Source organism: Rhinolophus sinicus, chromosome 18 (assembly GCF_057876585.1).
Source record: "Rhinolophus sinicus isolate RSI-liver-muscle chromosome 18, RSI-T2T, whole genome shotgun sequence".
Taxonomy (NCBI): Eukaryota; Metazoa; Chordata; class Mammalia; order Chiroptera; family Rhinolophidae; genus Rhinolophus; species Rhinolophus sinicus.
Window position 1 is genome coordinate 31,494,096 of NC_142518.1, and position 13,715 is coordinate 31,507,810.

General features: G+C 35.6%; 1 protein-coding gene across 8 annotated transcripts in view; it reads left to right on the forward strand.

Annotated features, from left to right (window-relative positions):
• USP9X (ubiquitin specific peptidase 9 X-linked) overlaps window positions 1-13,715 on the forward strand; it is a 130,424-nt gene that overhangs the window by 103,925 nt on the left and 12,784 nt on the right. For all 8 annotated transcript variants that reach the window (XM_074323875.2, XM_074323874.2, XM_074323876.2 and 5 more), the window contains 8 exons: window positions 1,957-2,177; window positions 2,843-3,033; window positions 6,660-6,833; window positions 9,365-9,506; window positions 10,686-11,439; window positions 11,831-11,954; window positions 12,616-12,841; window positions 13,361-13,490. In XM_074323875.2, coding sequence (XP_074179976.1) covers window positions 1,957-2,177; window positions 2,843-3,033; window positions 6,660-6,833; window positions 9,365-9,506; window positions 10,686-11,439; window positions 11,831-11,954; window positions 12,616-12,841; window positions 13,361-13,490 — 1,962 coding nt within the window. The remainder of the gene's footprint in view (window positions 1-1,956; window positions 2,178-2,842; window positions 3,034-6,659; window positions 6,834-9,364; window positions 9,507-10,685; window positions 11,440-11,830; window positions 11,955-12,615; window positions 12,842-13,360; window positions 13,491-13,715) is intronic.

Genomic DNA, 13,715 nt, shown 5'->3' on the forward strand with positions numbered 1-13,715 from the left:
TTTATTGGGGAACAGTGTGTACTTCCAGGCCTTTTTTCCAAGTCAAGTTGTTGTCCTTTCAGTCTTAGTTGTGGAGGGCGCAGCTCAGCTCCAGGTCCAGTTGCTGCTTCTAGTTGCAGGGGGCGCAGCCCACCATCCCTTGCAGGAGTCAAACTGGCAACCTTGTGGTTGAGGGGACATGCTCCAACCAACTGAGCCATCTGGGAGCTCAGCGGCAGTTCAGCTCAAGGTGCTGTGTTCAATCTTAGTTGCAGGGGGCGCTGCGCACCATCCCTTGCGGGACTCAAGGAGTTCAACCAGCAACCTTGTGGTTGAGAGCCCACTGGCCCATGTGGGAATCGAACCGGCAGCCTTCGGAGTTAGGAGCATGGAGCTCTAACTGCCTGAGCCACCGGGCCGGCCCTCTTATGTTAATTTTTACTCCAAAAGACACATTAGAGCTGATTGTTCGGTTAGGTCTTATTTTCGGGGAAACGGTATGGTGAGGCAGGGAGTTTTTTGTTCACTTTTCAAAAACAAAATACACACTTTTATTTATTTATTTCCCAATAAGTTTAAACCTCAAGGGATACAGCATCACGTGGATTTAGTGTCCAATGGCCTTAGCAGGAAGGTGGCTTCAGAATTCGGCACGAACCATGCCACTGTTTCTGTGGGCACGAGTTACCTTTCCCCAGATTACTCTGGTTTCGTTCAGTTTGCCACCAGGAGTCACTGGGTTGTTCTTTGCTTTGTATGCATGAGCACATCTCTTCCCAAAATAGAATTCATTTCATCTCTGGCATAAACACCTTCAGTTTTAAGAAAAGAAGCTGTGTGGTAGCTCTGGTTTCAGAATACTCCGCTTTTAGCCAACAAGAGATGGCATAGTCTTGGACTACAACCTTCCTGACATATTTGCTGTTTTAGAAGTCCTATTCCCAGACACTTCCGTAGGCCCCAAGATGGCAGAAAGAGAAAAGCCACTTGTTTTTAAGTGGTACATTTGCATGGTAAAAATTTCAAGTACCAAGGAGGGATATACTAAAAAGTATGATTCCTGTCCATTCAAGTCCCCTTTGATAGCTGTAACCATTATGGGCAGTTCGTGTCTGTCTTCCCAGCATCTCTGTGTATGCAAAACCCACATAGAAAATGCTGTTGTTTAGTTTTTTAACCACAGATTGGCCTATAGTATACACACTATCCTATTTTCCCCTTAATATTATCTGTCATTGTTCCCTATCAACACAAATATTTACCTATTTCCATGTATTGGCTATATGTCTTTCAGTTCAATATATTATAATTTATTTAACCAGTCCCATAGACAATGGTGATATTTACGTTGTTTCTAAGTTTGTTCTAGGTGGAGGGAGATGTACGATGATTTACAATTCTCACACAACTTTCAAATCCACTCTCTAATTTCTCCTCAAAATAACATTGTGGTTAAAGGCAAAGCAAGTGTTAACTCTTATTACTACATTAGGAAGGAAACAGAGGCTTAACTGAAGAAGGTGAAAGAAGTGATAAGCGTCAGAACCAGGATGTGAACCAAGGCGGTGTTAGGGTTATTTAAGACTGAGCAAACTATCATATGTTGATGTCTTTAACATTTTATGCCAGAATGAGTTTTGAAGGCACTTTAAAAAACATAACAAAAGCAGATTGTTCATAATGACTAAACTATAAAGCTACAAGTAAAGTTAACATGTAGAAATTAGCATCTTGAGACTACTTCTGAGACTGCCATTCGAAGCAACATCAGATAAAAGCCTGGGTTCACAGATGGCAGGATACAGATCTGTTGCTTTAGTTCTTAGGTTTGTTGAGGGTGAAATGCAAACTTTCAGCATTGCTTCAGGTGGCTGTAGAAGTGGTGGAATTGTTGCTAATGTTTATTAATCAGCTTACTAGAGCTAAAAGTGGACAAGGTGGTTATAGTCATACTATAAGAATCTTTTGTCTTCTCAGCATGTGAAGCACTTACTGAGTGGGAATATCTGCCACCAGTTGGACCCCGCCCCCCAAAAGGATTTGTGGGGCTGAAAAATGCCGGTGCTACTTGTTACATGAATTCTGTGATTCAGCAACTCTACATGATTCCCTCCATCAGGAACGGTATTCTTGCCATTGAAGGCACAGGTAGTGATGTTGATGATGATATGTCTGGGGATGAGAAGCAGGACAATGAGGTAAATTTTATTTAGTGTTTTTGGTTTCTGCATTTGAAGTCCTGATACCAGATACTGTTCTCCTAGTTATACTTTCATTGGACCTGTTGGCGTATATTTGAAAATAAAGCTAGAATCTCCCAGCAGGGATTGCTGCTGCTTGACATAATATAGTGTTCACTATCTGCCAGACTTTAAACCACAGTTAATTTTTATGGTAGTTTATATTTTTTTAAAGCAACAGTTAATGTACTCACTTTTTTTCTTGTGAAAAGGGTTTAATTTAGAGTTTGTATAGTTATTTAAGATAAGAATCTTCATTTTTACTATATGAATAATGTGTTAGCCCCTTTTACATCTGAGGAAACTGAAGCTTAGAAAGGTTAAGGAATTTACTTGCTCGAAGTTACTTAGCTTGTAAGTGGCAGAACCTGTGTTTGTGTCCAGTTCAGTCTAAGTTAATCACCACACTGTACGTATTATCTATATTATCTCCCTCTCTGATACATGTTCCTTTATGACAACTCTTGTGAAATGGTGGGGACAAATACTAATCAGAAGTTAAGTGCTTTGGAAATAACAAATGATCTATATGTCTATTTATTCACTAGCTGTTTGGCATTTGTCTCAACATGTTTTACTATATTTTAAAGTTAAACTCGTTAATGATAATTTTTGGTTTCTAGAGCAATGTTGATCCCAGAGATGATGTATTTGGATACCCTCAACAATTTGAAGACAAGCCAGCACTAAGTAAAACAGAAGATAGGAAAGAGTACAATATTGGGGTGTTAAGACACCTTCAGGTCATCTTTGGTCATTTAGCTGCTTCTCGACTCCAGTACTATGTTCCCAGAGGATTTTGGAAACAGTTCAGGTAATCTGTGGATGGATAGTAACAGGGATGCTGCTTAAACCTCTGTGAACATCTCGGTACACTGACATTAAACTTGTAAAATATGTGTTGGAAGGCATCTTACGTTTAATATTTAAGCAATAGTAATATTCACACTTCTCAGGGTTTTTTTTTCTCATTGTCCCCAAAGGAGGAAGCAGAAAAAGTCATAGTAAGGGGAGGCAGCAATCTTTATTCTCTTCAGATGTTAATAATTTTTTTATTTTTGTTTTGAAAACTTCTAATATGTACAGAAGTAAGGAAAATAGTATGAACACTTAGGTTTGCATCACCCCGTTTCAACAGTTGTCAACTCATTGCCAATTTTGTTTAATCTACATTCCCATCTTGTTCTTTGCAGGTTGTTTTGAAGCAAATCTCAAAATATATAGTTACATCCATAAATATGTCAGGATGTCTCTCATGTCTTTTTTAAAATATAAATAACCATGATACTGTTGTCATGTCTTTTTAAAAATCCTAAAATACTATTCTTGTCAGTGTTCGAATTTACCCAATCATCTCATAATTGTTTTGTTTTTTTACTGTGTATTTTTTGAAATCAGCATCCAAGTGCAGTCCATATACCACAAATGTTGCTAAGACTCTTTGAGTCTCCTCTAATCTTTTTCACCCTTGCAATTATTTGTTGAAAAAAGACCCAAGTAGTTCACCCTGTAAATTTTCCCTCCATCCTCATTTGATTAATGGGATCCCTATGGTATTTCAGTAGTGGTTTTTTCCACAGTCCTGGATATTTCCCATAAATAGGTAGTGAGATCTAGAGGCTTGATCGGATCGAGGAGTTATTTTTCTGTTTTGAAATGGAATAGGCAAGGCTACTTCATAGGTGGTAATGTTAACCTCAGCAGAGGATTGAAGTCTGTCTCTTACATCAGCCATTGACTATCATTGCCTAAATACCGTTTCCCCGAAAATAAGACCTTAACCAGAAAATAAGCCCTAGCATGGTTTTTCAGGATGACATCCCCTGAACATAAACCCTAATGCATCTTTTGGAGCAAACCTTAATATAAGACCTGGTCTTATTTTCGGGGAAACGGTATATAGTACTGCAATCAGGGTTACAAAATAGCAGTATTCTAATTTTGTCATTCTTTCATTTATTAGCTGGAATAGATCTGTAAAGGGAAATTTCCCCTTACTAAGTATTTGACTATCCTAATGTACAATTTTGTAGGAAAGGTGGGATAAATAACTTACTTAAAAAATTGTTTTAATCCTCAATGATATCTTGAGCTTATTTCTTTGAGTTCATTTACTTTACTTTTTAATAATAATTGCCTGTTATGTGTCATGCTCTGTGCATACCACAGTACAACCACATAACTCTTTACTGTGTATTAAAAAAAGGCTATAATCCTTTATAGCAGTGGGTTTTTAAAATAATACTCCTTAGACTCCCTTTAAGGTATCTCCCAGACTGCTGAGAGCAAGGGAAGCAAAGAGTCACCTGATAGCGCCACTCTGATCCACTTTCTCTACTTCAATCGGAGAAGCTTCCCTTTTCCCTACAAGGATACTTACTACTTAGATTTCTTTTGAAACCACTGCTTTATAGTACAATGATCTCCCTATAACTCACTATATAATAGATCCCTCTGATTCCCCTAACTAGATTGCCCTACTTAATCTGTACTATTGGCTTACATGCATCACCGTCCTTCCCAGCTCTGCTTTTGCCCTTTCAGTCCCATCACACTCCTCATGCCCCTCTCTGACTATTCCATTCTCTTTCCCTAGCTTGTCCCATCTCGGCCACGAGGCTTTTAGAATTTCTGTTCTTCCTCTTCCAAATTACTCTTGTGCTTTTTGACCTTTCATCTTAAAATTTGTCATTCAGTTACAGTTTTCTCTCTTAACACTGCATTTGCATTTTTGACTTCTCAAATAATTCCCTATTCTAGTAGATCTCACAATTTGTCTAGACTAGCACTTTTAGATTATCCACACTTTTAGACACGTAATATATTCTGTATGCATGTGAGTTAGTTAACCAGCCACATTCCCGACCCCCAAATTTTTTGTTTGAAAATTACAAACTAACAGAAAAGGTAAAGAAGTACTATAGTAATCACCTTTAGGTTATACTCTTTACCCAGATTTACATTAACATTTTGCCATATTTATTTATGTGTACATGGGTTTTGGTTTTGGTTTGGATTTTTCTAAACCAGTTGATAGTAGTTTGCAAACATAACACTTTACACCTCCTAGATGCTTCAACATGTGTCCTCTAAGGATAAGGATATTTTCCTATTATGTATGATACAATTATTATACCCGTGAAATTTAATGTCTAATATTCATCAATATGTATTCCGATTTCCCCAAAATACTTTTTATAACTTTTATTTTTCAATCCCAGTCTGGTATCCTGAAAGGAATCACAAAAATTTATTTCCTCTTTAAAATAATCTCCCTAAGTTGTCATGACTTTTATGGCACTGAAATGTTTAAAAGAGTCTAGACCAGTTATCTTCTAGAATGTCCCTTACTTTCTTGATTTGTGTGATTATTTCCTCATGATTAGATTTAAGTTAAGCTTTTTTCCTTCTTTTTTTTTCCTGTTTTTGGAAAGAAAATATGTAGGTGATGTGCTTCTCATTGCATTGCATTGTGTTGCACTGAGAGGCACATGGTATCAGTTTATCTGATTATTGGTGATACTAACTTTGATCCCTTGGTGTCTTAACAGCTCTCCATTGTGAAGGTACCTTTTCCATTTAGTAATTAATAGTTGGCTACATGTTTTAAAGTATGGAGAGTTGACTGTAATTTCAGAGCAAATAGAATGGATTGGTGTCATTTCCAATTATGATATATTTGATTTCAATCTCACTATATGCAAATTTAAAGTAAAGTATAATTGGGATATTATTTGCTACATAGAAAAAGTGTTACAAAAAATTTATCAAAAGATAGTTCCACTAGCGTATTTAAAATACATGACATAGCTCTAACTTAGAACAAACTCACTTATATTTTCTATGTGTATTACTGTGTAAATACAAAATTATAGATGCCATTGATAGTTTCCAGCAGTGCCTAGGTTTTAGCAGTATCAGTTCTCATTTTGTGGTACACACAATTGATAGCTTGTTCTCAAGATTGATTTGCCTTACTTAAGTCCTAAGATTACTCAAATGAGATCAAATCTAAAACAAGTCAAATCTCTTTTCACTTTGAAAAACCAATTTTCACTGTATCTGTAACGTGAAATTGATGCAAAATAAAAGAATAGCAATTATAACATCTACGTAACAGTGACATCTACCCCCCATTTTAATAGCGTCTTCAGTTGGATTCAAAATGCATGCTATACCATATTACCTAAAGCAACCATCCTCAGGGCTGTGTTAGTCGTCACCCACACCAGTAATTTCAGTTCTTCCCCACTGGACTGTCACTTACTTTCTCACCCCACTGTACTCTATATGCAAAAGAGCATTTCTTCTTCCTCACATAGTTGAGGAATAAAATCTTAGTTTATATACTGTCATTTGTGATTATATTGTGTTTTTTCCTGAAAAATATATATTGTTGGGAGTGTCACACATTACAAATTTTATCCATTCATTTCTTAGGCTTTGGGGTGAGCCTGTTAATCTACGTGAACAACATGATGCTTTAGAATTTTTTAATTCACTGGTGGATAGTTTAGATGAAGCTTTGAAAGCCCTAGGACATCCAGCTATGCTAAGTAAAGTTTTAGGAGGTTCCTTTGCTGATCAGAAGATTTGCCAAGGCTGCCCACATAGGTAAGTGCTAATGACATATTTAAAATGCATGTTGTACTATTTACTAACAAAAATAAAATTTGTCTAGTAGTTGTGTATAAAAGTGGAGTATGTCACCAATTACTAAAACACCTGAGACTGGATGAATTACATGTTGTATATACCTTATGACTGTGGGAGTTTTTCTGTTTGTTTTTGTCAGATAACTTGTTTCCTTTTACTTTGTCTCATCTCTTCCTATTTCATACTCGTAACATTCTTTTCTGTATGGTCATTTATGAGGAAATAAAATGGTATTTTGCATACAGAAGGTGTTGCTTATAAATTTGTCCTTTATTTTAGAACTAAAATAGTTATAAGTACAATAAGTTCAGAAGATAGCAGACATGGTGCACGATTTCCTATACAAATGAAATACTGACTTTTAAAATAGCATTGATTATTGTCATTTTCCTTAAGTTATGTTTTCCACACAAAACATAGCAAGAGTTGACTAAACAAATTGTTTTTGTTTTTACTTAAATTGGAAATTGTTTGATTAAGGGCTTTTATTGAAAATACCATTTTTCCCCAAAAATAAGACCTAGCCAGACCATCAGCTCTAATGCATCTTTTGGAGCAAAAATTAACATAAGACCCGGTCTTATATTATATTAGACCCAGTCTTATAGTAAAATAAGACCAGGCCTTATATTAAGTTTTGCTCTAAAAGACGCATTAGAGCTGATTGTCCCGGTCGGTCTTATTTTCAGAGAAACACTGTAGTTCAGTAATTGTTAAGTTCATTACTGATAGACACCTGTTTATGCCTATTACATGGAAATTTTGCTTTGGAACTTTTCTTGTATATTATCAATTAATGTTGGTTTGAAATCCCTTTTCGCCAAAATACCACACTAAGATAGTGTTTTCTACCAGCCCAGACAGTGTTATATATAGTCATGGGTTGTGTGTATATGTGGTTGGTGGGGGTGCTTCATTTTTGAAAGTAGGGAAATAATTGGAGTACGGTGATACTACATAAATGAGAAATTTCCATTAGGTTAAACAATTCATTCAGTATAAGGGCATATCATGTAATTGTTCACATAGCCTGGGCAACTTTTTTTGGAAGACCTTTTACATTAGGTAGACAATAAAATTGTCATTTTTATTTCTTGTTTTTAATTACTGATAAAATAGCCAACTTTTTGGTTATCTATTCTTGTCAGTCAGTCCTTTTTGGATTTTTTAGACAGTTTTCAAATTTATTTGGAAATTACTGGTTTCCTTTGCTAAGTGAAACTCCAGAGAGTATTTCTTCTTCCTCTTGCATGGTCTTGAGTAAGATGTCTGAAGTTCAAATACCTGCTCCACAACTGAACTAGTCTCGTGATATGCCAAAATTTTACATAAATAGTCCTAACTCTGGTTGGGGGCATTATTTGTCTAGAACAGGGGTTAACAAACTGTGAACCATAGTTTTATAAAGTTTTATTGGAACATACCCAGTCTTTACTGTCTGGCTGTTTTCACTATAACAGCAGAGTTGAGTAGTTGCCACAGAAACCTCACAGCCCAAAAAAGCCTGGAATATTTACTATCTGGCCTTTTACAGGAAAACTGCTGACTTCTCAGAATGTCCTACTATTTAACTAGAGCCATAAGATCTAACTCTTTTCTGTGGGCTTTCCCCTGTTTATAGTAGCCATTTGCTTAATACCTACTTCATGGTTTATTAATGTCACTTACAAATGCTTTTATTTATGTACTTGTCTTTTTTCCCTAACTCGGTTGAAGAGCCTAAAACTTGAGGGACTGTCTTAAATATTGACTATCCCACAGTGCTTTTCACGTGGAAGGCACTCACTATATTTGTTGAATGAATGAATTTGATGGTTGAGAATATATTCCCCACATCCCTTGTTCTGAATTTATGAATATATCTCATCAGAAACCTAAAAATTCCTTAGAAAATTACCACAAAATGGGATTCTGGTTCCTACTCAGATTGCTTGTCCCTTGTTCATTTGTGTGTGCAATCGTGTGCTTTAGTAAGGTTACATTTTAAAGTTCAGCCCATTAATAGTTTAAAATATTTTTTTCAGAACTTGATGAATTCATGCTTTATTGGCATGAATTTTCTACACAGATGACAGTAGAAGCAGCATAGTAGACTATAAAGAGCTTAAGCTATGAAGCCAGAGAGACCTGGCTTCAAAACACCCATTTCCTAGTAATCCTGACAAAATTAACCAGGAAACCCCACCCCTGGTTTCCTCATCTCTGAAGTAGAGATGGTGATATTTCTCTAACAGGTTGGTTATAAAGACAGTTATATATATATATATATATATATATATATATATATATTGTGTAAACAACCAAATGTAGTGTTCAGCACAGGATAAGTGACCTATAAATGATAACTATCATTTGTTGGTAACATTCTGTGACTTATGGGTTTAACGTTACAAATACTGCAAATTAATTTTCATTAACTCTGTTAACTAAATAAAATGTTTAGAAAACTAAGAAAACCTTTTTGATCATTTCTTAAATAATATCTTTAGATACGAGTGTGAAGAATCTTTTACGACTTTGAATGTAGACATTAGAAATCACCAAAATCTTCTTGATTCTTTGGAACAATATGTCAAAGGAGATTTATTAGAAGGTGCAAATGCATATCATTGTGAAAAATGCAATAAAAAGGTATGAATTGTCCAGTTTTGTTTGTGATTACAGTGAATGGATTTGAAAGTTGTTTTTGTTTGTCCTCAATATTTAGCTTTTTATTCACTACCCTGCTTTGTTATAGTGGTAGCAGAGAGGTAGTTAAGATAACTGATTTAAAGGTTTTAAGGGAAAGGTTGAGAGAAGGTAGTGCCAGAGGACTGGGGAAAAAAGGTAAGATAAGAGTGAAGCGTTTTAGAAGTCATAATAGCTTGTATCACATTCTCTTAACTGAGTAACACAGACACTTAGGATCCGTACTCAACCGAACTGCTACTGAACTTGAAGCTACAGAGTTGTAGAACCTGTCATTTCTTCTCTCATGTCGCAGGGTTACTCGTCAAGACCAAAAGTTTGCTAAAGCCATTAACTTTATTTAGCCACATGAGAGTTCTTCTACCACCTGTTTTTAAACCACATGGGTCCAATTTGTAGACCCATCTGATTAGTTTTTATGTGTGGGCATGTAACAGCTTTTTGGGAGAGGCATTTCACACATAACATGCAGTAAATACTATGTATCTTTCTAGGCTCCCAAACCCTCTCACCTTGAAGTTACCTGTGTTGTTTTGACCTTACACACCACTTAGTTACTAAAGTCTAGAGGTTGAGATGGTGAACTGTGAAGCCATATTGCCTGCCACCCACAATTGAGACTTGAAGCAAGTTACTTAATCTCTCTGCTACCCCTAACCCTCATCCTTAATATTCAGTAATACCTGCCTGAGAGGGTTGTGAGGATTGAATATGTTACTACTTGGGCAGCATCTAGTGTATTACTTGGTACCTAAGTACCCAATAAATACTGTCTGCTATTATTGTATATCTTCAGTTTGCTCACAGCAAACCACACCTTCACTAGAATAATAGTAAATATCAAACAAGTAATAATGGTTAGATGGCAAAGACAATATAGAAACCAGGCAGCAAGTAATGTCTATATCACTAATTTTTGCAATTTGTAATAAATGGCAGCTATTTCCATATTGGTTTTAGTTAACATTTTTTAAAAGATAACTGTGACAGGATTACTTTGTGTTCATTATCTTGTATGTGTTTACACTCACAATTTCAGATTAGTCTTAAGAGATTTTCAAAATTTGTTTTTTTGCAGTGGATTATAAGAGAACATCTAGTAACTTACTCTGTTTATTTTAGGTTGATACCGTAAAGCGCTTGCTAATTAAAAAATTGCCTCCTGTTCTTGCTATTCAATTAAAACGATTCGACTATGACTGGGAAAGAGAATGTGCGATCAAGTTCAATGATTATTTTGAATTTCCTCGTGAGCTGGACATGGAACCTTACACAGTTGCAGGTGTTGCGAAGCTGGAAGGAGATAATGTAAACCCAGAGAGTCAGTTGATACAACAGAATGAGCAGTGTGAAAGTGAGACGGCTGGAAGCACAAAATACAGACTTGTGGGTGTGCTTGTACACAGTGGTCAAGCAAGTGGGGGACATTATTATTCTTACATCATTCAGAGGAATGGTGGAGATGGTGAGAGAAATCGCTGGTATAAATTTGATGATGGAGATGTAACAGAGTGTAAAATGGATGATGATGAAGAAATGAAAAACCAGTGTTTCGGTGGAGAGTACATGGGAGAAGTGTTTGACCACATGATGAAGCGCATGTCGTACAGGCGCCAGAAAAGGTGGTGGAATGCTTATATACTTTTTTATGAGCGATTGGACACAATAGACCAAGGTGATGAGCTGATAAGATATATATCAGAGCTTTCTGTCACCACAAGACCCCATCAGATTATTATGCCATCAGCCATTGAGAGAAGTGTACGGAAACAAAATGTACAATTCATGCATAACCGGATGCAGTACAGTTTGGAATATTTTCAATTTATGAAAAAACTGCTTACATGTAATGGTGTTTACTTAAATCCTCCTCCAGGTAAGTATCAAAAAGTCTAGCTTCTTAGCAATAAAGCATAACTCTTTACTTGTGGGATTTCTTAGTAGGCATCAACGTGTCTGGTTTTTTACTTTTGGTTGTTTTAAAGTCATATTTCAAATGACTATTACCTGTGAGCAGTATATATTGTCTCACTGTTTGGAAACGAGCTTTTGTTTTTTCTAACAATTTGTTTTTGACTCAAGCATTAGTTTGAAATGTACTTTAGAGAACTACTAAGAATTATTTTATGAGTAGCCTGAGAGGGGTTTTTAACAAAGTTAAGACTTCTGGAAATTAGTAGAAATGCAGACTTGTTTGAAAATGGGGTTTGGACATAGAAATTTGTTTGGGGTGTATGTATATATTTATTTCTGCATTTTATTTATAGGGCAAGATCACCTGTTGCCTGAAGCAGAAGAAATCACTATGATTAGTATTCAGCTTGCTGCTAGGTTCCTCTTTACCACAGGATTTCACACCAAGAAAATAGTCCGTGGCTCTGCCAGTGATTGGTACATTGCTTTGGATTTTCATTCCTATTATATTAGCTTTTAGTTTGGTTCTTTAATATTCTGCTTTTTTTTTTTCCAAACCGTAATAATCTTGTTTCAGATTAGGAATGCAGAATAAAACACTTGGTAGCAATAGTGAGAGAAATTGTATTAAAATAATTACTTAGGTTAAACATGGGCTTTTATTCAGAGGCAGGCTTCTGTGTCTATTATTTTGTATATCTTTGACATGCCTGCACAAAAAATTACAGGATGATAGTTAAAAGTCTAAACTGTTTTATCAGGAAATTATGTTTTAACTTCCCTAGGTTAAATTCTGCCGTAGATTAAAGGTAAAAAATTAAAATGAGTTTCCTATGTTTCTAATTGTGAAAGTACAGAGGCCATTGTAATACCTTGATTTAACAATTTTTACTTACTCATCTATTAAGATGTTAAAGGGAGGGGGGATAATTATTTTCGTAATTGAACCTAGAAAGTGTTTGGTAATGGATTTATAGGGGATTGATTATACGAGATTTCATCTATTTTGTCAGTCTTTAAGAATACACCAAGTCAAAAGTCTTTTGATTTATATTTGGTTTATAGAGACCTATCCCTGTACTAGAGCAAACACGTTAATGAATTGATGTTCATAAATTTTTGCTTTGTTTTGTCTTAGGTATGATGCGTTGTGTATTCTCCTTCGTCATAGCAAGAATGTACGTTTTTGGTTTGCTCATAATGTCCTTTTTAATGTTTCAAATCGCTTCTCTGAATACCTTCTGGAGTGCCCTAGTGCAGAAGTGAGGGGTGCATTTGCAAAACTTATAGTTTTTATTGCACATTTTTCCTTGCAAGATGGGCCATGTCCTTCACCTTTTGCATCTCCTGGACCTTCTAGTCAGGTAATTTTCCCAGTTTTCTTTCTAATGATTAAATGTTTACAAATAATTTTTTTTTCCTGGAAGTTTAAAGTCACAACTATATGTGCATCTGTTCGATATGTTTGCCTAACAAATGTGTATCCGTGTGCACACAGCACAATCTGATGTCTATGGGTTCTATTAAAAGTACTTCACAGTAATGAAAGTGGTTATTGTCTCTTTAAAAAATGTAATTTTCTCTGTTAATTCAGTTACATGCAGTGGCATAATTACACACTTACTGTTATATAGATTATTTTTAAAGTTTTTCTTAAATAGACTTCCATTTTTTAAAAAATTAGGATAATACGAAGGCTCTACAATGAAATCTACCTTGGATCTTCATTCCCTTTTTAATCACTTTGTCATCAGTCCTTCCAGAAACTTCTGCCTATATTCAACATATACTACATGTGCATGTCCCTTTTTTATGCGAATAAAACTATATCGTACCTGCACCTTGTTTCTGAAAAACAGCTAAGTTTTATTTATCTTTTACAGGCTTATGACAACTTAAGCCTGAGCGATCACTTACTAAGAGCAGTACTAAATCTCTTGAGAAGGGAAGTTTCAGAGCACGGGCGTCATTTACAACAGTATTTCAACCTGTTTGTAATGTATGCCAATTTAGGTAAGAATTTAAGTTATTCTGTTTTAATGTGTTATATCAAGTGGTAAAGTCATTTAAATCAAGTGATAAGATGTAACCTAGGCTAAAATAGACACTGTGTTCCATAAAACCTATTATGAATTTTATCTGAAACTTTTTTTTCCTTGTACTTTTCACCTTGTACTTTATAGTTATTTATGCGTGTGTTGTATCTCTGCAGTAGACACAGGTCAGAATCTGTATCTT